Raw genomic sequence first — 22,762 nt, 5'->3', positions numbered from 1 at the left:
ATAGCTGGTCTATTTTTAAAAATATTGGGAAGTGACACATTTCTAATAAATATAAACTCTATAGTCCATCCAGACACAGATTTCACCAGCACTACTCTCAGTTACAGCACACTTCACAAGATAAATTCAAAGAGCCACCACCAAGCTTTCAAAATCTCAAAAATAATTTAAATTTGGTTTGTACTATGGCATATTAACAAAGTATTTACCTTGCCTAATCGCTGATGCTCTTCAAAAGCAGAAATCAGTTCTTGTGCCCACTTTATTTTTTCAGGGCTCGGAGAGAACTGTTCCTGGACAACAGCAATTTGGTTGGGGTGAATCACCTGCTTACCTACAAAGAAGATTAATAACACCAGAATCATGCATCGACAAACAGATGTTCAAGCAAAATGTTCCAACCACTTGAGGCTCTCATATGCCTTGCAGACTTTCGTGCTCTTTAACTAATTATTTTACTTGGTTTCTTCTATTTTTTAAACTGGACAACAGGCAGATAGACTTTTGCCATTTTTTTTTTTTAAGAATAAAAATATCTCGAGCTATGCTTGCATTCAATATTGTTTGAAAGAAGCCACAATTCTTTCTCCTCCCTCCCCATTTCAACCCATAGATCTTCTCTCAGTCTTTTCAGGTGCAATCGTTTGTCTCGGGAAGTCAATAACACTTAAGTATAATGCATCACTGAATTTTACTATATAAATAACAGCTCCAGCCGCATATAAAGTAAGTTATATTAAAATGTACCCAGAAAATGAGATCTGAAGGAGGTAGCAAGCGATTTGTAGGACTGAAAAGTTACCAGGCACCTAAGAATCGTGCCCTAAATTCTCAGTATTGGTTTAGCATCATAAAATCCTCAATGTTGTTTAAACTGTCGTTGCCATAGTTAGCAGTTGCAGGTAGGTTGCAATATTTATTTAGTCACCGGTATATTAAACAACTACCAGCAGTGCCCTGAAGTTTCATGAAGCACTTCTTTTTTTTTTTTTTAATCCTTTATTGCATAATCTTATGTTAAGAAAATAAAAGTAGATGTTGCCTTTTTTTGCTAGAGTTTTTCAAATGTGAATAGACAACCACATAATCCGCTTCAATCTGTTATTGTATTTAGCTGCCTTAAAACAAATACGCATCTAATTTGTTTGACAGTTTTAAAAGTGTAACATCTGACGTTATGAGTTCATTTCTAAGGGAATTCCAGAGGCCAGTGTGATTTCTTGGGTTTCAAAGTGTTTTAATAAAGAGAGGCCACCGTAATTCCCAGTTTCCCGTAGAATAAACGACCCTCCTCCCTGCCGGATAACAAAACGGGGTTTGGGGATGAGCCCGAGCTTGCAAACCTGCCACAAAGCCAGCACCCTCCTGCCCACGGTGGGTCCCACGGCCGCCCCGTCCCGCCCCACGCTGCAGACAGATCTTTTGCACGCAAGGGAAAGTTTGAAGCATCAGGACCTAAGGAGGTTTCCTGCGCACCAGGGGGGTCTGCTCCAATGCTCCCACTGACATGAAGCCAGCCGTACGTTAGGAATCAGCCCCTCGCTTGGTGTAAGAAGGGCTGTAAGAAGATACACCTATTTTAAATTAAACCACCTCTGAAAACAAAACCAAAACCAACGGCAAACCAACCAAACGACAAAGCCTGGGATTACTTTGATCAGACTGCAGTGGGTCTGAGGGATAACCCAGAGTATAAACAAAATCGGGGGATGCAGCAGCACAATCTGCTTAATTTAATGAGCAAAGAAACAGTAGCTTTTCAGTTTGCCACATTTCTTTACTCAAAAGCCATAAGTAACCCAATTTTATTTTATTTTCCATCAAACAACTTTTGGTTTATGAACTTCAGGGCATCCAAATTTTCAGTTTGAAATTTCAATACGGCAACTATTTAAAAAATAGCTTAAAATAATTTAAAGTTTTAAACTCAGTAAGAACTGCATTTTTTGAAATAAATTACACTGAGAGAATTTCCTTAACTAATGTGTTTTACATGAGGTGTAATAAAATGTTTTTTAGTTGATTTAATCAAATGTCACCATTAATAAGATTATGATGTTCCTTATTTGTAATGCAACAAATTCTCCTTGGATAAAGTACTAATTCTAAAATTGAAGGGTGTACAAATAATTCCTGCAAAATCCTAAGGAGCTTAACTTTCTGGGAAAAGTGTAGAATATATTTTAATCTACACTTGAACTCAGGCTATAATTATAACAAAAATACAAATATTTATACGTGATTTTTTTAAAATATAAAACATTTTCATAAAAAAGATTTGCTTTTGATAAAGACATCTATAGCAGTAAGCTATGCTTTTAATCATTAAAACACTGCTGAACATTTTACAGAGAACAGGATCTAACTTTTGATTTATTGCACTCCGTTGATTTTTGTCACAGATTATATATCCAAATAACTGTATAACAGACTTAATGCCATGCAGGAATGAAGCAAATATTTTAAACGGAATTGTTGTTATTGACAAGTTACTGAGAGAGTGCAAAATTGGAAGACATTAAAATTTATGACCATGAAATCCTTTTTACAGTACCACTTGATATATCGTGCTTTAAATCAATACCTGTCAAGTCTTTTAGGTAACTGTATGATGGTGTCATTTTAGTTCTCTACAAAAGAGAGGAAACCTATAGTGTTTCGTATTTATATCTGGCTTCTCAGCATGTAGCACAGGACTTTCTATAATGACTAAGTCAGCTGTTAAAGCTTATGGCAAAGTTTACTTAATTTTTTACATAAATATTCCAAAACCTGATCACCATTTATATAGGAACACACTGACTTTGAGTCCACACATTGCGGTATTGTAAAACATATTGCCAGGTGTGTATGCGTGTGTGTGTGGTTATATAAATACCCACTCCCCCCATATTAAAAAAATATGTATATATAAATAAAAACATAAATATATTAAAATATACATATAAAAGAGCTATTACTTGTCTAAATTAATTTTGAAAACATTTGATTTTATATAAACACATTTATATAAACACATTCACTGAAGGAAAAACAAGCTGCTTATAAGATAACTGGAAAAGAAAAATTTGCTACAATAACCAATGAGGGTCACAATAGTAAGTAAACAGCTGGTAAATTCTTCGTTATATTATTTCACTTGTTTAATCTTGAGTGAACATATTTGATTAGATTAAGGCAAATTCTGCTGGTCTAAATCTGAATATGGGAAAATCTATGGACATATAACTTTGCTGAATATTCTAGATATGCATTAGCTTTGAGGGTGGTAGATTTGGTTCTATGCATGCAACTAAATGTGTGTTCTCCAGTTAAGAGAGCAATTTAGAAATCTCAGTTCGTTTTAGTCCTGTTGATTTCAATGATTTTGATTCTTTGTGTAAAAGTAGCAGGAAGGGATTGCAAATATCTAAAAATAACAAGAATTGAATGTTTTTAACTTGTTATTAAGGCGACATTTCAGTATTCTACTCTCACATTACCAGAGACTGTCAGTGGCAAATACGATCTGCAGACTTCTGCTTTATACAAGGTCATGGATTAAGCTAAGACCTGTTTGTAATTTTCCATGATGAATACTAAATTGCAAATGTTAAAATGTTTCATTTCTATAGTTTTGGAACAAAATGGTTTTGTTTTTAGTTTTGAAATGACATTTTATTTTAATCAAAACAAGCAACAAAAAGTGAAACATTTTTGATCAACCTCATTTTTTTTTCTTTTTTACCAAAAATGCTATTTTGACTAAACAGGTTGTGTGTGTTTTTTTATTGTTGTTTGTTTGTTTGTTTGTTTGTTTGTTGTTTGGTTTTTGTTTATTTTTTGTTTATTTTTGTTTATTTTTTGTTTATTTTTGTTGTGTTTTTTGGCTGTGTTTTTTGTTTTGTTTTGTTTGTTTTCCCCCACCAAATCAGGAAAGTCAATATTGCCCCGTCTCTAGTTATGGTTGGACTGGTTGTCAGACTGTTTGCTGGATTTTGGAAATGTGTTGATGGTAGCTGCGGAAAGGCAGGAGGCAAAGAGCGGGAGCTGTGAGTTCATCTTGGGGAAGTCTGTACCTTTTAAAGATCTTTACTCCTCACGCGATAAGGCAAGACATCTCTATGGCCAAGTCAGTGATTCACTTTACTCTGTAAATCGCCACACATGACCTTTTAATTTGTCTCACTGTCCTGATGTCAGACAACTTCTACCATAAAGTCAGTGGAGTCCAAACCACCATCAACATGGTTTATGCTGAGCATTTCTAAATTTCCTAAATTGGCAGCCTGAGTTAAGTATTTAAATACACATTAAGTGTTCAAAAAGAGTGCTCTCAAAGGTGCTAAGCATCTGCAGCTCCATCTTCTGTCAACGGGAGGTTCAGATGCTTATGCTTTTTCAAAAATCAAGCCTTTCCTTAAGCTGGGAAATATTGGTCGAGATTAGGTGGTCATCAGCAGGTGCTACCATTCAGGAGCTCTATTATCTTCCCAACTTCAATCACAGATGACTGAAGGGTGGAAGTCCACATGGACATGGATAATGTAGCTGTGAGGAGCTAACTGTTTTGCCTCCAAAACAAGATTTGGTTTTGCAAACGTTGAAGCTCAGCAGACAGTAAGGCAGTTTGTGCTGAAGAGCATTGATCTCTATTTCTTTACTGGCACATCGAGATGACTTAAAAGAACACTTGGTTTATTAGATTATTTTGCTTGGTGCTTTAAGATCATACACCACTAACTTAAAAAATGTAGTCTGCTAGATGGTATCAGCTAGAACCATGCCCTTGGCGACAAAAACCCAAGAGATGGGGTTTTTGTTATTGTTGTATATATATCCTGAACGATGGTCAGAGACAACATAAAATGTTGGTCCTGTATGCTAGAACTCTCTAATGCATGTGTGAAATGGCTGATTTCTGTTGCAAAACCCCAGTCTTTGGTGGCTGAACTGTCCCACCAGGGTGTCCGAGTGACCTGGTCCAGCCATCAGAGGGTAACAGGCTGCCGGACAGGGCACTGGGGCAAGGAGCCTGCTGCTCTTGCTGTCTGCCAGTACCTGTGGGTGTCACCAGCACTTACTGGGAGGGGAGCCAGGAGATGAAAAACAAATCAAAGAAAATAATTAAAAAAAAAAAACCAACAACCTTTCCCCCTAGCAATTAGCATATGAGATTTGCTTTGCAACTCCTTTGCATAAAAAAAGTATTTGTGATCCAAATATTTTACAAAGCAATTGTAGAGTGGCCGTGGCAGAGCACAGTGTCGCCTTTCCCCTGCTCTGTGACGGGAGGAATCACTGCACGGCCTCTGCCCCAACTTCTCTTCAAAAACAGTCACACACTTATTGGGATGTGGTTTTAAAAAACAGGCTGTGACTTTTCAGGCAAAATGTCCAGCCCTGGTTTTAAAGGTCCTAATAAACATAGAAGAGCTTGGTGTTACTGAGTTTTTCAATGAATGACCTGAAATAAAAACCAAGTTATTCATCTGAGTGGCAGTAAATGTAGCAATATATTTAAATTGAAGAAGCTATGCATTATTTTGAGACACCGGCAGAAAGCCATACCAGTGAATCCCATTAAGGCACCTTCTCTTGATTGCTTGCGGAGCCCCTCTTCATCTCGGAAATCGATGTAAACAAGGTCTATTGCTTGAAGGCCAAATGCCTTTGCTGTGACTATTATTTTTTGCCTGGCATATAGAATATCGTGAGTTTCCTTACTGCTTGTTGCACCTACGAAAACAATGAAAACAAAGAAAAGCTGACAAGAGTGTTTAAAACCTTTCTATTTAAATATTTCCTATGTAAAAAAACCCGAAACTTTTGAGATTTCATTTAACCAATTTAGAAAACAAAAGAGGGGTTGCAAGGCTATATTGTCAAAATAATACTCTTATGAGGATAACCGAAAAGTTGTTTTAGCAAAACAAAAAAATCTCTCTTTAAGCACTAGATTATAAAATCCAAATTTTGATTCAGTTCAAATCAGAAGTTGTAAGGCTGAAGTCAGTGGGAGTTTTGGCTGCTAAGGACTGTGAAGTTGGGACTAACATGAAGTAATTATTTGATTACAGTATTTACTGTACGTACAGTGAGAAGCATTACTGCAAAAGAAGCTTTATACAAATTGATATACTGGGTACAACTAAATGGTTAAAAAATTCACACTGAGAATAGAATTGCACTTGCCCTGGTTGTGATTCTTGTCACAACTGATGTCCTAAGCTGAATATTTAAGCTTTAGTATTTGGATGAAAAATGACGGTAGATGACTTCTGAGAAGAAGCAAAAGTATTCATGAGACTTCATGCGCTCACAGGGCACCAGTTAAGCAATGTGCTCATGTGAAGGCTGATGTGAAAAAATAAAACAATAATAATAATAATAGTATATTCCCTTTACTTAGGGTCACTATTTACACACAGTTTTCCAGTTTGTATTATTTTACTAAAGCAATGCTATTTTTTACATTAACGTACTTATTTTTAATGAAAATGTTGATAGGTCTGCACTATTATGTATAAACTGAATCACATTAATAAGGTGGTAAACGGCCCCTCATAAAAGCTATTTTGAAATACTTTTTATTTTTGAGGAAGACTAATAGTGCTTTCACACGAATATGTGGCTCTCTTGACATGGGACATATTTAAAGTAAATTTATGAAAGCAAAATGTATCAGGAGAGTATTTGTGCATGATGTCAAAAGCCTGACAAACAATTGTCTGCAAAACCATGACAAAGCAGACACTGGAATTTTAGCACTTTAAATGCAGTTCTTAGAAGCATGTGCATGTTTCTTATGGATATCATATTTTTATACAATTTCAGTGACTCAACAGTCTTTTTGTTTTATTTTGGTTTTGTTTTTCATTAATTTTTGGTACTGCATGGCAAGAAGCACAAGAAGGTGTCAGCGCACTGTAACACACAGGGACCACGTTTTGATTTCCCAGTGACACATTCTGCATTGAAAAAAATTGAGGAGGAAAGTGGAAGTGTAGAATTCAGAGTCCGGCGTTGACATTACTTTCATAATTGCTGCCAGAAAAGCCATGCCCATAAGTCACATCGGGCTCCTCCAATGCAAAAGCCAGACATTAACATTTATAGTAAACAGACAGGTAACAACCTATGCTGGCACGGAAATCCTCTCCTCCAAAGACGACTGCGTCCAAATGGAAGCCAACCTGGGATCCTGTTCTCAGTGCTTCTTCACAGACAGCCTTCAAATGAGAACAGAGTGTTAATTTCTACAGAAATGCAGGATGCAGAGAGACTAAGAGGATAGTACAGCAACTCTGTGTTACTAAAACCCTTCAGCTAAAATTGCTCCTATTAAGCAAAGCCATTGCAGGTGTTTGACTGTGCACAGTGCTTTAAAATGACTCAGCAAAAGAGAAAACGTTATCTTTCCTTAAGCACCTCTATGCCTAGGCTGTGTAAATACAGGACATCGTAGCAGATTTCACACCATTTGATTGACATCGGGTTATTACTGTGATCGGTACTTCAGGTATTTATGTAATAATATGAAACAAAACATTTGTCAAATATTGCTTAAAACCAAATGAGAGGTATTACATTTGATTATTTTGCCATGTAATATATCTGCACGAGAAAAATAAATCAGAATATCTTTTATTAAATAAATAATTTGAACGGTTTAAAATGGTTGTGAATTCCTTATAGGATGTAAGGATTCCTTATAGGATTGCTAATTTAAAGCCTTCTGCTACATATAACTAAGAAGTAGGTAAGGAAGTTAAAAATGCAACAAGTGCTGCAGAAAAGTATTACAACAAAAGCAATGAAAAATTTGCTGCCGTAGCTATTCTATGAGGAAGCGCATTTCCAAAATATTACTATTTTATATCGATGTTTGGAAAATATTAATATTTCTAAGGCTAAGGTACACAGAGAGAGAGGATGTAATTACAGGCTACACTGGTGGGTGTTCTATGGCAGCTGGTGCGACAAGAAATTATTCTTAACCAGAGTTCTTTAAAAGGCAACTCTCCCGCCAACATCAGGAGCTGCACTATTAAAAACTGCACTATAAAATAGTGTAGGTGAATAAAAATACCTCAGCCGGGTTCAAATACGATTTAATTCTGTGTATGCACACGGAAGAGGAGCGTGTCTGTTCGGTTACTGCTTTATTACGTTCCCAGATACGTTAGTGTGTGTTGTAAGATAAATGGCTGCATCAAACGAGCAGGCTGCCTGTGAGGGCCGCTGGTATTTGTGGAGGTACTTCTGATGTGTGTGTCCTCAGCTGGTCCCAAACTTTTTCCTTGGAGCTTGGGCGGGGAATGCTGAATTCCTGGTGTAGGCACGAGATCTTCCATTTTCGTTACCACCCTGCCTCACCTTTCTGACAAACCTGGACTTGACAGTAAAGGTTGGGGAGCGATTTATATTAAAATGCACTTAGAAATGATCTAATATGACCCTGAGAAAGGAGCATGTTCTTCAGAAATTGCCTATTTTCCAAGTTAATTATACTTCTAATCTTAGCATTAAACACTCCATCATATACACAAAAAATACTATAACATGAAATCTGGCTGGAATGTTATCAGTAGAAACCATTATAAACATACCAGTTTAGCAATAAGGAAGTGAGGATGATTCTTTTTTCTAATTAAACATTACACAAAAGTCCAGTTTGACAGCTACTAAACAGCCAAGTGTATTGCAACACTGTGAGTATTTCAAATATTTGGAGAAGCACGTTTCTACTCCAAGTGTATTAAAATTGATAACAGCAATGCAGAGAGATTTTGTTACTTGGCATGGGCTATCTGGAACTGTTCTGTCACTGAAATATTTTGAATTTATGAAGGTCTTTAGTATGCAAACATGAGAGTTAAATATACAGATGTTTCAGGGGACTGAAAAATATGTTTAGTGTTTTTTAATCTCTCTTCCTTGCTGCTGGAGGAGACTGGGGAGTATTCTGCTCATCCTAGTTTGCTGAGATGGCAAAACATGAACACTTCAAGACCTGCTTACCTTAAAATTGAGCAAACCCACTGCAGTTTCCACAAAAGGGATAAAATTCATTGGTTCTACAAGTGTTCGGCCTTTTAGGTGATGTGAGAATTTGTCTGAAAACTAAAACTTGACAGAATGAGCTATCAGAGAGAAAAGAGAGAGGAAAAAAAACCACAAGAACAGCCTACATGTATATATAACACATTAAATTTTCACCTGCCTGTGACAACAACCCTCTCCACCTTAAAACCTTATAATTAAAAAAATTAAACCAGTTTTTAACAAGGCCTGCAATTTGAAAGTGCAGCATTCCCATACATTTCTAAGTTCGGAGGCTTGTTTGCAAAAAAAAAAAACCAGGCTTAGCACCTCTCACCCTGGCTTAGTGAAATGCAAATCTGCGGGTCCTGGAAAACAATGAAGTGCTGCTGTACCTGAGGTCCGGTTTTGTTTCAGGTCCAGCACTGCCATCACTGGAAGTGCTCCCCAGCCTTCTAAGTGGCATCCGTATTATTCATTACGGCACCGTTACCCTTTTGTTCAATAGGCTTTTCTTCATAATTTTTTAGCTTACCTAGGAAGGCCTTAAAAAGGAAGTTTAATTCTTTGAAGACCAAAGCTTGCCAATTTTTTCCATGAGACCAGTTCACAGCTAGCTCTGAGCTGCCAGTGGGGTAGCCCAAATTCCAAAATCTATCATCTGGAAACATACAAAAGCTCTTGCACAGATTTTTCCCCTTTCAAAAGGGGAAAAAAAAAAAAGAAAAAAAAAAAGGAAAAAAAAAAGGGGGGGGAAAAACCCTCAGCCCTATATTGTAAATCTATTATGTCTGTCCAGATCGCGCAATTTGTGCAGAGATAACCATAATGCAGGTGTGGCAAAAATATGTTAGTAAATAAAGACAAAAATAACATATGCATATATTTTAAATTTAAGGAATATTCTACTATTAATGGATATCAAAGGAAAGGGAATTTTAATCATCTCTCCATTCAGTCTCAGTTGGGTAAATCATATCTAAGAGATTTGCATAAATATAAACCATCAAAGACTTTTCATCTTCAAAGGGGGTTTCAAGACCCTATAAGCTTTGTACTGTAATCATCGCAGGTCACAACCCTGCAGGAATAAGGCTGCTATGGCAACATAAAAAACTAATGCTTAAGGCTTAGCATAATATTCTGACTAATAGAAAGGAAACTCATTTTAAAAGCTGGCAGCCTATTTACCAGAAGCTGGATTAGAGGTGTTATTTCCCCTTTTAGCTTCCCCCCACCGCCCCTCCCCAAAAGAAGGAAAATCTAATCACCCAGATCTTGAAAAAAAGCTTTCCAGCAATTTGCAGTAACTTTACAATTAGGCCAAAATAAATCACAGCTTTCTTCTGCCCTTCCCAACCCCGCTATGCATCGGCACCACGGCCCTCTCCGTAACTTTTCTTTGGAGAAGAGAATTCCACCCAAAAATGCACCAGGAGGGAAAAAAAAAATCAATGCATTTCACATTTGTGAGGATACAGTATGGCAGGTACTACAGTGACAGAAAACAGTAAACTTCATGTAGACGATGAGCTAATAAAATGGCATCAGCATATATTCTTGAGACTCCTATCTGTTTTTTATTTTTTAAGTGAAAAAAAAAGGAAGAAGTGCTACTGTGTTTGTATTTTAGATGCAAGTTAAAGCTCTTCTTTTAATTTAAAATATTCTAAAAGTCACACTCCTGGGATTTTTTTCTATCTTTTGTTTTGAAGGTAAACAAACAACAAAAAAGCACATTTAATTAAATATTGTCTCCCTTCCTCTCCCTTTAAAAAAAACCGCAATGAGCACCAATACAAAAGGTAACGAGTGGAGAACTTTTAATTAATTTATTTTTTTTTTTCAAAGGAGACGATTAAATGTTTCCGGGCCGCTAAAGTGTTCATTTCAGGGAGAAAAGGGGAAAAAAAAACCAACAAAAAAAAAAGAAGGCGGAGGGAAAAAAACCCACAAAGCTTGGGGAGGGGATGAAGTAGCAAGGCCTCAGCAATTCTTTCAATTCCAGTGCACACCCAATAGTGTGTCGGGAAGAATGCACACTGGTCGGGATTTGTGGGAGAATTGTCCCGCCACAAAGGAGGGAGAGTTACGCTTGTTATAGTCCAATAAGCCATGCCAGTCAAATAAGTACCCACACTAGGGACAAAAGGAAAGCAAGAGATTCTCACACAAAAGAAAACAAGTAAGCCCATCTTTTAGTTGTGCATCAGCCTCCAGGTTTTTTGCTGCACATAAATAAAAATGAAGGGGGGGGATTGCGGGGTGGGGTGGGGGGAAATAAACAGCTTCTGGGAGGCTGAAAAATCACGTCGGGGTGAATTTTGGGAGGATTGGGGTAAAGAAGGCAGCCGCGTTAAGCAGAGCACTCTCTTTGTGTGCAAAGGTTGGGCAAAGTGAGAGGGGAGCACAAGGTGGGCAGCGAGGCAGAAGTTTTTGGGGCTGGCTTGTTTCCCGCAAAGGAAATCAAAGTTGGCGAGAGGGAAGGTGGAAGAGGATGAGGGGACAAAGAGCCCCCCACGTCCCACCCCCCCGCAAAACCTGCGTGGTGGCAGCCAGGGCCCTGCCATTTTGGAAGCATGAATATTCATTACTGACAAGTTACGTCTAACACTTACATGGCTGTAAACCCTGAGAGGTATATTCTGGTTAATTTAATTAAATGTTGGTGGAAGGGGACGGTGTTCTTTGCATTGCGAGCGGCAGAGGCCGAAGGGGCAGAGCCACGGAACGGACGGGGCTCGTCACGTTCCCAACGTGTTTGCTTAGTTGTGCGCTCACGCCCGATCTTGAGGGTTTGATCAAGGTTAGATGCTGAGATTAAAATAGATCCTAATGCGTCTGCCTGCCTTTCATCACAGCTTGTATGCGTGCTAGTTGCTTGGCTAGCGGTTTGCAAAAATATAGAAGTGAATAATTATGTATTATTCCCTTACTGCTACGTTACACAAATAATGGTATATCTAAACAAACGTCCCTCTTTTCTTGACAATTAAAATAATTATAGCATAATTAGGCCTATTTCAAAGTTTTCTTAAGTAATTTGACATGCCAACCATTTACATTTCAGGTTTTTATTGGCTGAAAAGTCAGTCGTGAAACACAAACACACCTGTCAGCAATTAAAAAGGAAGAAATAGAGAACTGTTCAGGAAATAATATCTGTGCTAATTAAAAACACTAGTTAAAAGCTTCCTGTTTGTTCCTCCAGTTGCCCCAAGGAGTGACCTTCCCCCCAACTCATTTTTTCATATGTCGCTAACATGGTTTCCACAACTGCTTACAATACATGTAACTAAGGGTTATAGACAGAAACACTAGTTTTGTTTGTTAGGATAGTTAGAGAAGAGTCAGATATTGTATTTTTTATAAAATATTCTGACATCAATATTGGTTCTTTGCTGACTGTGGAGAAATAAATCTGTCTTCTTTATAAATGCAAGGTGTTCTATGTATGCTTTTTGTATAGCACATCTTACACACACTTAAATGCATGCATTTCACAATTACCTTAGCCAAGCAACAACACAATACGGTATTTGCAGCCTTCCTCATAACTCAGAGTCATTCATCTCTATGCTTGTGTGAACTTGGCCCAACAGCTTCAGTCAAAAGCTACTGTGCTGTTGGTACTCACCCATCTTATTTCTTCAACATTTTCAACCTTTGGCAGCATCATGCTTGAAGGAAGGGTCTTGGACTGCAGAAGCACCTCTAGATCTTCTTCTGCAAGACCACTGGACACAGAGTTTATCCTCACACACTTTTCGGCATGGCCAAGGTCAACCTCTTCAAGGGTTTTCACAACTGTCAGTCTTGCTTCTCTCTGCAATGTATATGTGTATAAAGACACAAGAAAAGGAAAAGAAAGCTTATTTTCTATTGACAGAAAAGTGCGCTGAGCAGAAAACTTGTTGAAATGATGTGGGGAAAAAGTTAGACAGCCAGTATACTGGTGTCCCCAAAATGTCTGTCACCCTTAGACATTTATTGAAGCAGTCATCACCAGCACCTCGCAATTTTACCTTCTTAATTTCTTTATAACTAGGAAATAAAATGCTCAGGTTCTATGTCCAAGTATTTCCACACCACCACTTGCAGAAAACATCACTTTTGTGTCCACTATTACTGAACATGTCTAACAAACACAATTATTTATACTAATCACATGTTGCATTAAACAGCTGCACTCACAGAAATGGGATGTTAATACATTTGCATAAAACAATTAATTTTTGTAATTCATCTTTATATTGCCTGTGTTATAATAAAACAGCATCAACGTCACTAGCACAGATGTACGTCTACTTCTCTGGTTTTGCTATATCAGTTTTCCTTTTCTCCATGTATCCAAAGTGTATTAAAGCCCATAGTACCGTTCACAACTCACATGAGAAAACAATGCCAAAGCAACTTGTAGGTTTTTCTTGAGCCAAGTAAAAGCTATAGGGCCAGCACAAAATAAATCTCCAAGGACACGTTCTTCCGACGGCTGTTTGCTAATTTTTGTGAACGTAAATTTACAAATCTGTTTACTATTTGATTTGTATGAAGAATACTTCCATGCTTTTCTGAAATGGAACAGTTTTCTTGGCCTGGAGAAGAAGAGGGGAGGGGCAATGAGGGTGCTGGGCTCCCCGTTCCTCCCAACTGCAGTTTCAACCCCACATTCCTACCACTCGCCAACAGCCCCTAACAAATTTGCATTGTCAAAATGCACACTTATCAAAAGTAATTTCATTTGTGAAGAGCTTTTATGGGGCTAATAAAACTTTAAAGCTCCTGACTCATGGGGAGGTTCAGGAACAACTTTTAACAATACGAAGTCGCTGAATAGAGATGCTTTTCAAGAAAACAGGCAAACTCAAGGGGGAAAAAAAAAAAAGAAATCATCAAAGTTAATATCCAGGGTAATACCAATCAGGGAGACGGCACATGACAGTAGATTTAAACCAGACGGATGCAAATCTCTGCCGGCGAAAGGGGCAAAGGCGGTTTCCCAATGTGGTCTGAGTTAAACAGTGCGAGGGAACAGTAGCTTACAGTTGTCAGCTCCCATCAGAACAGGGGCTCCCAGGCCAGCTTGCGACAGCCCTGCAGTGTACTGATTTACAGGGCTGGGACCCCCCGATAATTAGGCTAAGTTTGGAGTAAAAAAGCAACTGATGGCTCTAACCGGTTAAAAGGAAAGGAATAATGAAGCAGAAAGTTAATGAAACCTGAAGCAAGCAGCCTTCGGCTTGGGGCTACAAGCCGTGCTCCTCCGGAGGCTGGGAGCATATGCCCCGTAATCGGCCAGACGGGAACGCGGCACACGTGTCTGCACCCCTGCACCGCCATCGAGGGGCACGTTCGGAGGTAATCTCTGGAAAATATGAGCTGAAAATGTTCGAACTGCTGTGAATGGGCTCTGACTGGGGCCATTAGGAAAGCCACACAAAGATGCATGCAGTTTACTACAAACACGTCCAGCTGGAAGACAGCTCCGGCGCACAGCCGTCTGAAATAGTCCTTCCGAACTAGGTAAACCGAACCATATGATGCCATTACCGGGTGATACAAATCCCTTCTCCAGCCGGGGGGGTAATGGGTTTCTAGGGCTGGGCCGAAAGCTTCTGGATATGATGCAGAAGGGTAGCTTCAAAACATGCTCCAAGACAATTTATGCTTTTACTTAAAGTCAGATTATCACCGTTTCAGTATATACTGATCCAATTTGCAAAAGAAAGATCTCCCCAAATTATCCACTAAGGCACCATCCAGTTCCAACTGAAGGCACATATCTAGCAAATTTACAGCTAAATTTGTTACGATTTTTTTCAGATTGCAATAATGAGCAGTAGACCGTCTCATTAGCGATTTTTCTGCTCAGGCTGCAAACTCCCTTCCCAAAAAAGACAGATCGTGTCTTTCTAGGTATATTTCCATACAAAACACTTATTAACAGGCTGTTGCTGTTATCAATTTACATAAACTAAATGTGCAGCCCTCTGGTACGTATCCCAAAAATAACCAACAACTTCACTGAATTCATACCAACCAACAAACATGGGGAGGGGGTTGTTGTTTTTTCCCATATTTTAATAGAAAATATGTTGCTGTGTTAGTTAACACACCCATGCCATCTGTTGGGTTGAGAATTGATGCATTTTCTTAGAACCACTACGTTTATATCTGTCTGCCTAGATAACCCAGGAATGGAAACGTTTCCTTTCCATGATAAAATACTTCTACTCACTATAGTTTCTACATCAGGATTTAATTTACATTTTTAATTGCGGGACAAACTGAGAGGGCCTGGTAGTCAAAGTCAGAGCTCGTGAGGGGTTTGACTCAGTGCCCACCCTTCCTACAACAGAGAAATTCCCAGTGATGTTAGTGGGGTATATCAAGTTCCCTACACAGCTTCCAATAAAACATTTAATGGGTAAATAAAAAATGTACTAAAATCTCTGACTAAATGTTCTAAAAACATGGAGAAAAGGGAGAGCCCTTTATGACTCATTACGCAATGAAATGTAGGTACTATTCTTAGAGTGGGATCCACACAAAAGCTAAAATTTTAAGCTAGGTAAACTACTTCAACATCATAATAGTAAAGAAAAAAGTAGTCCTTGATACAATAATTTCTTTATAGCAGTAGATGCAAGAATAAACATGTTTTCCAATCACTATGTGAAGTCCCTACCAAGAATGGTCCAACTAAAATTTTTAAAGAATGGTGAAATAATTTACCCTGTTCTTCACATGAGAACTACAACATTGGGTAACACTCTGTCATGAATGAATAGCTAATAAAGAAATAAATCTGATTGGTAAGTAAACAATTCTTTCCCCAGGTAGCTTGGGATGGTGGTATCCCCATTGGGTCCCACATGGGCTGGGTTCTTTATCAAACTGAACAACAGAGAAAGACAACAGTGGTATACAGTGATATTATTAAAATATGCTGAATTTGCAATGCATGCTGGAAAACCCACTGGGGAAAAAAAAAACATTGGCTAGGGTGGCTACTTTTGCATCCCTTCTGTTTGACTCAGAGGAGGACACGGGAAGATGTTCATTACCACGCGCAGCTACGCCAACTGGAGAAGATAAAGGTTTCAGTGACGCAGCATCGCTGACAAATCCACCGCCACCCAGACATGGAAATTAAAGACGGGAATATGCAAGTTGCCGGCTCAATTGGCACCCATTAAACCTAATAACTAACCATCCTCACGAGTTCCGAGCTCTGAATTATCAAATCTGTAAAGAAAACAACATCCGTCCACTTTTACACTCCAGTGGAAGAGGTGGTCCCTCGCGGCAGGGCTGCGCAGTCTCGCCATCTGGAGAATAAATCGAGTGTGAAGTACAGTATAGTTTGGGACCAAGCTCCGTGGCGGCAGCCCAGCAGTTAGTTCATTAGTCCCAAACTTGCGGGGATTAGTGTGGTATCAGCTCTACTGTCGGATGGGATCAGGCAGGCAGAGCGCGAGACTCAGGGAAGGGGGTGGCGGCGAAGAAGGAGCCCCTCGGGCTTATTTATAAAAACTACACAGTACAACTGCACCTAAATAGGTGCCTCTGGTAACTGTATTATCATAGCCTCCTGCCAGCTGAATCACTATCCTTCCTTCTTTTATTTTTTTTTTCTTGTCAAGACAGAGAAATTTCTGCTTCAAAACAGAAGGAATGCCGTAAAGCTGGAAGCTCAGCCACCCACTCACCCTGGACACAGTGATAATACAGCAATAATGAAGGAAAGATGGTCAGATTAACAGAATTTTTGGGAATGCAACAGCAGATGGAAAAATGACATTTTCTTCTTTCTTTTCAAAGTGGTACAATACCCTACACACCAGCTTTCCAGTGCTGTGATTTCTAGACCTTCCTAACTTTGGGGACAAAATCTGTTTTGCTTTATCTTTACCGCCTAGTCTGACACCCCCCCCCCCCGCCCCTTTTTTTTCCTCAAGACCTTTGGGTCTTAGTGTAAATACAGTGCAAATACTTAAAGGTATGTTTATGTATGCATCTCATCCTGTTAACATCTTTTGTTAATAATACTTCATATGGAAATGGAAATATACGATGTGCTAAAATGGCAGGCCAGAATCTACCATCCTCATTGCCATAATCAGTTTGCATGTTTCAAATGGCAGAGGAAAAATTAATTACTATAATCACAATTCAAGTTATTTTTTGTGACAGGTCTGACATGGTAAAAACATACAATTACGTGTTAATGTTACTTCCCTGGAGCAATTTGTTTACAGGACTTGACACTGCTGAATCTTTTGTCACTTATATTAGTGCATACCCTATGAATGCATCTCTCAAATAAGATTCTGCAAAAGCACACATCTATTATATACCCCCAGCATTTTTGGGGTAAAACTGAATTTCTGCAGAGGGAAAGCCTGACATTTTTTACACGCTTTGTCTGTGTCAGTGAAGAGATATCATACAAAATGATACCTCATTTAGTTTCAAATTCACAAATGGGATTGGCAAGAGAAAAGACAAATTGCATTTAAGGAAACAAAGAGAACCGTAACAGCAGAGCAGAGTGTTTCTGAGAACAGGAGGTGCCTGGTTCATGAGACTTGCCTTCTACCTTACATGCATCAGGTACTTGTGAGAATAAATCTTTGAATGGCAAATACTTATTTCTAGTTCATCTTGTTAGGCTGAAAAACTGCTGTAAAATATGCATACATCACAAAACCTCCAGGAAACTGTTATTAAATAATTTATTTTAGTTACCTTGCAGCAGATAATCAGTTGAGTAGTTTTGAAGACTTAGGAAGTTTTAAAACATGCTTTCTTTTGCTTCAACAGGGAACACACCAAACCCACCATGTAATCCTAAAGGAAAGGAGGGACAGGAGCAGGGAGGAGGAGGAGGGACAATAAGGTCTCCATCATGTATGTCGGTGTTTCTCCTCTGTAGTTCAGGCAAACACACATTTTAGAGCACTGCAAGATTCTGATTTTCCCGCTACTCTCTCATGAAATTGTTGGATTCTTCCACTAATAATTATTTGGTCTGTCCAAGCCTTTTCTTTTTTTATACCAACCTTTCCACTTTTCTGAGAGAGATTCTTCATGCCATAATGAGTCATCCAACTCTGTGCATCTCTAGCATCTGCTGCTTTTCTCCCTGCTCTGCTAATTGTCTTTACATGCAGTACATGGTCTAGCAACACTTAAATGAAACAAACTTTGGTGGCCAGCATTACGAACTAAGCTACAATTTAATTATGCTCTCCTGAGGAATCTTAATTTCTTTGCCCATTTTCCTAGAAGTTTTATTTAGAGTCTAGGAATGTGTTAGTGCACCAATCAACAATATTTACCTTGTATTTTTAAAGGACAAGGTCTCTTAAAGCTGTTTATTAATAGCTGGGAGCTGCTTGCTGCCATGTAAGCTTAGCAAGCCTCTCCCTCCTTTTACCAACGTGGCCAACATGGATCCTGAAGATATTAAGTGGGGTTTATCCAGTCTCATCAGAGTTGGACAATTTCCACATATGATGATGGGGTGATGGTCTGGCTTGATATGCTGTGAACATAGTTAACCAGAGAAGAAGAACCTGAGGTCCACTCAGCCGGCAGTCCAGGACCCAGGGCTCATGGATCCCCACAAAGCTTCATAGGTGCTCAGCTAAGCACGACGTTTCTGCTGAGACGGGGTAGCCGAGGATGTGTATATTAGTGCAGGAGCAAGACATTTTCATAAGTTGTGTTTAAGATATTTTTCTGACTTGCATGTATCTCAGAGAAATTTAAATAGAGGCCAGTAGGCTTCTAGAATGAATTGGCACATAGAAATATTCATGTAATATGAGGACTTAGCAAAAATATCTCTGTAGCAAAAATAATACAGCATGGGGGGGCTGTGTGTGTATACATAAACACAGAGACAGGCTTATACCTTAAAACTGTGTACAGAAACATTTCAAAATGTTTTTTTAATGACAGTACTATATACAACAGCTTCAATAAAAGAAAATTTTGTTCATGTACGTAGGCAGCTATTCTTCTGTCTGCCAACTTTTATAAACACTTACAAAAGAGATATAAACAACCTTTCAATTAAGACAAATCAAGCTAACACTAATTTAAGCTGGCTGCAAGATGTAGTCTCTTTACTTTCCCTGGCTTTCTGAGGATGCTTTTGGTTTTGTGACAGATTAGCATCACAAATGAAAATTCTTTAGAAGCATTAGTGTTAATTAGTTTTCCTGGACAGTCCGAGTGAGCTGCTGCACGACGGAGTGAGACCACAAAACATTAAATCTGATGTATCAATTAAAAAAAACCAAAAAGGCTGTACATTTCTTTCATCCAACACATGAATTTAACTGTATGTTATGGACATTTTTTATTTAAAAATCTTCTAGTTTAAGGTGTATTTTCTTGGCAAAATGTAATAAATTTTTATGGAAAATGTGTACATCTAGGCATCCAGTTTTTTTTTTTTTAATGTATCTTTTTATTAATGCTGATAATGAAATACATTGCTGTTGGTCAAAAGTACATCTGCTTTAGTGAATTATTAGTTCAGCAGCTGATTTCAGGTGTGGTGATTCTAAGTGAGACATGTCTTGTACATTTCGAAGAGTGGCAAATGAGTAGCATCAGAAGCACTGTTTAGTTACTGCCTCAATTATTTAATAAATTATTTAAAAAAATCATTAAAGCCAAACAAGGTAAAAGTTAAACAGTGTGGAAACTTAAAGGCAAGCTAAAGGAGGCAAATAGAAGTTTATCAGAAAGAAAGCAACTGGCCAGAGGCTTGTGCCTGCTTGTACTGAAGGAGCCAACATTTGCCCCAAGCTGCTCAGAAGCCCCCAGGAATGCAGAAGGCAGTAAGAAAAATCAGGTCAGCTGTGCCATGGTTTCCTTCATCCTTCCTCTTTCCTGGAAGAACTTTTCCCAGTCTGCCCACAGTCTCAGCAAAACTAGAGGTTTGAAAGAGAAAACTTGGAACAACTGTGCATGTCCTTTTGTATTGCGCAAATACTGATTAACAGCTCTTATCTCATTTTTCATAAAGTCCTTTATCTGCATTAGTTAATTAGCAAATTAATATTTTGTAATGTGATCAAAGTCCCACAGAATTTACCAAGTCCAAGTGTTTACAGGTTATGCCCACAGTAAAATTGTGCTTGTGCTAACAAGTTCTCATCGCATCCTTTTCAACTTATATTTTAAAGTTAAGTGGTGTCACCTTGTAGATGCATATGTTTCCATGCAATAGGTTTGGCTCAGGATTTATGACACCCACTGGTCACTCAGATGTCATACGCTGAGCAAGACATCCCCAGGAAGTCCACCCACCAGGTGGGTTCTTGTGTTGTCTAGAGAGACTTATACCTTCTCATCTCATGGGCAGCTTTTTAAAGCAGAGATTTTCTCATCCAGTCCCGTGGTCCCTTGTGAGATCAAGTCATTTGTCTCAGTTTCTGTTTATGGACCCTCTGAGAAAATCTACACCATCAGATAACTTAGCTCCCAACTTCACCTGATGTTCTTGGACCTCACCTGCCCACCAGGCACAACGGCTCATTTACATCCAGACTCTCCTTTGAGGGAGTGAATCATTATTTCCTCCAAACCAAAACAACAGTGTGGTTTTAGAGACAGGTCTCTGCACGTGTTGCACCCGAAGTGAAGTATGGGCAGAACAGCACCATATTCAGCTGCCTCCCCCCTGCTCAGTCCTGTGATGCTGATCCAGCAAGGCCTGTGTACCTTCAAACACTCAAACGTGACATTTTGAAATGCCCCAGGGCATGCAACACATAGCTGAGGGTTAAAAACCCCCACACTGATATGGCACACTCCTCGTATTCATAGAAGCATAGAATCACAGAATCATAGAATACTAGGTTGGAAGGGACCACAAGGACCATCTGGTCCTACCTAGTATTATTTCAGCCGCTAGAACTGGAGAAAAACCACCCAGAAAAACAATTGCGCTGTACCTCCGTCAAAGCCCCACTGTGTGTCATGGGGAGACCCAGACCCACGTGCTACGTATCCATCACTGCAGCTTGCTCTAGAGGTTTGTCCCTATGCAATGTGGACATGAGCCCCTCTGCCGCACTAGGCAAGGGCACCAGGGATCTCTCCTTGGGTCAGATGCATTTAGCATTGTAGGAGTAGCCTATGACTGCAGTAATTACTTCCATAGGAGAATAATGTTAGGAGAGTATGAAAATAATTTTAGATCTTCTTCAGTTATATGCTTGAAAGAAGTAGATGCCAGGAGCACTGAATAGATAGCTCTCCACCGGGACAGGCAACACAGGAATGTTTGACTTAACAACCTTCGCACTAAATTGACACAACTCTTGCCTTCCTGCAAAGCAAACTTGTTTTACACATGTATTTCTCTGCCAGTGCTTACTTTAACACAGACCCACCTCACTGCGCTAGATTTTGCTAGAAATCCTTCTTCTTTCTCTACCAGAAAGGCTACCTTGTGATAAGAGATCCTAGTTGGATTGGTGCCTCAGGTGAGTCAAGGATCCCAAATACCCACACCACTCCAAATGCAGGTTTTAGCACCTCTTGCGGGCAACATTTTCTCAGATGCTGCTAATGATGAGCCAAAGCCCATCACAGCTACCTTTTCCCTCTTGGCAGAGCCCCCAAAGGATGGGCAGCAGTACAAAAGCAACTGCACCCCTTTCTATCCACCCCCACACCCTTGAGGTGGGAGAGGGGAAACAGCACCAGAATGCCACGTCCTCCCTGTCCCCGCATCGGCTGTGACTTGCTGAGGGAGAGACTGGGATCTCACATAAAGTAACATCAACTCTATGACTCACGTACTCATGGCAAGGAGCGAGGACATTTTAGGAATTACTTCACTTGTTTTCTGTTGTCTAAACCAAATCTGACAATGTGAATTTTTCCCTGTCTAGACCTATGATCAGTGTTAAAAGAACTGAGATTTTTCTCAAGTTTGAAAGTGGGACCTGAAGAAGTGGTTATTTTCTAGGGCAAATCTTCCCTATGTCAATCCTATGGTTGTAGTATGGTATTTGTACATCACTGACAGATGTATCATACTGGTACAATACCATACACGTCTTTATAGACACATAGAGAAGAAAACTTAATTGTTTATTGGTGTTCTTCAGAACCTTTTCAAGTTCCTCAGTGAGATATTGCTGATTGCAGTGGAACAAATTACTGGACCTTGTGGCATTTCTTTCCCGAAGTTTTTCTTCAACTGTATTTTTTTCCAGATGAAATAAACTATTTTTAATGCTAGATTGACTGAGAAGGTGTTCCTCAGTGGGGCTTCTGGAATATCTGTAAAGTTTAAAGTAAGATTGGTGCATTTTCTCCAAAAAAAAGGATAAGATAAATCAACATATGTTTATTTCTGTAAGATACAAGCAGTTCCTACCCTCCTCTGCTTATTCCCACTCCATGCCCCATTTTTGAGTCCATGCAAGCATTTCCAGTGCAACTGTTTCCCCAGCCAAGATGCAAACTGGATCACTGAATCAATGACATTTGAAAACTCAGGTTTATTTTATTTCTGAGTGGAAGAGTAGAATTTTTTTACTCAGACCATTTCAGCAGTCCTGTTTACAGCATGGCCATACAAACAATCACATCAGTGCAAGCAAGGGGGTTGCTACAGATGACAACAAGCAGCCAGGAAGGGCAACATGGAAAGAGGAACTTCCTGAGATGGTTTTGAGTTTTTTTTTCCACCAGAGCCGAG

The 22,762-nt window shown here is 39.1% G+C and overlaps 1 protein-coding gene and 1 long non-coding RNA gene across 6 annotated transcripts in view; one reads left to right on the top strand and one right to left on the bottom strand.

Annotated features, from left to right (window-relative positions):
- Nucleotides 1-10,957, top strand: part of LOC135579076 (uncharacterized) — a 55,043-nt gene extending 44,086 nt beyond the window's left edge. The window contains exon 3 of the long non-coding RNA XR_010471471.1: nucleotides 275-10,957. This is a non-coding gene — a long non-coding RNA (uncharacterized LOC135579076). The remainder of the gene's footprint in view (nucleotides 1-274) is intronic.
- CLYBL (citramalyl-CoA lyase) overlaps nucleotides 1-22,762 on the bottom strand; it is a 179,703-nt gene that overhangs the window by 16,285 nt on the left and 140,656 nt on the right. For 2 of the 5 annotated variants that reach the window (XM_065057643.1, XM_021290551.2), the window contains exons 3-7: nucleotides 12,662-12,850; nucleotides 9,004-9,105; nucleotides 7,118-7,211; nucleotides 5,551-5,718; nucleotides 210-334 (exon numbers count right to left, since the gene is read on the bottom strand). In XM_065057643.1, the coding sequence (XP_064913715.1) occupies nucleotides 210-334; nucleotides 5,551-5,718; nucleotides 7,118-7,211; nucleotides 9,004-9,105; nucleotides 12,662-12,850 (678 nt within the window). The remainder of the gene's footprint in view (nucleotides 1-209; nucleotides 335-5,550; nucleotides 5,719-7,117; nucleotides 7,212-9,003; nucleotides 9,106-12,661; nucleotides 12,851-22,762) is intronic. The other 3 variants (XM_065057650.1, XM_065057671.1, XM_065057661.1) reach the window with 3 other exon arrangements.

The sequence above is a fragment of the Columba livia genome, chromosome 1 (genome assembly GCF_036013475.1).
Source record: "Columba livia isolate bColLiv1 breed racing homer chromosome 1, bColLiv1.pat.W.v2, whole genome shotgun sequence".
Taxonomy (NCBI): Eukaryota; Metazoa; Chordata; class Aves; order Columbiformes; family Columbidae; genus Columba; species Columba livia.
This window is presented reverse-complemented; position numbering and strand designations above follow the sequence as displayed.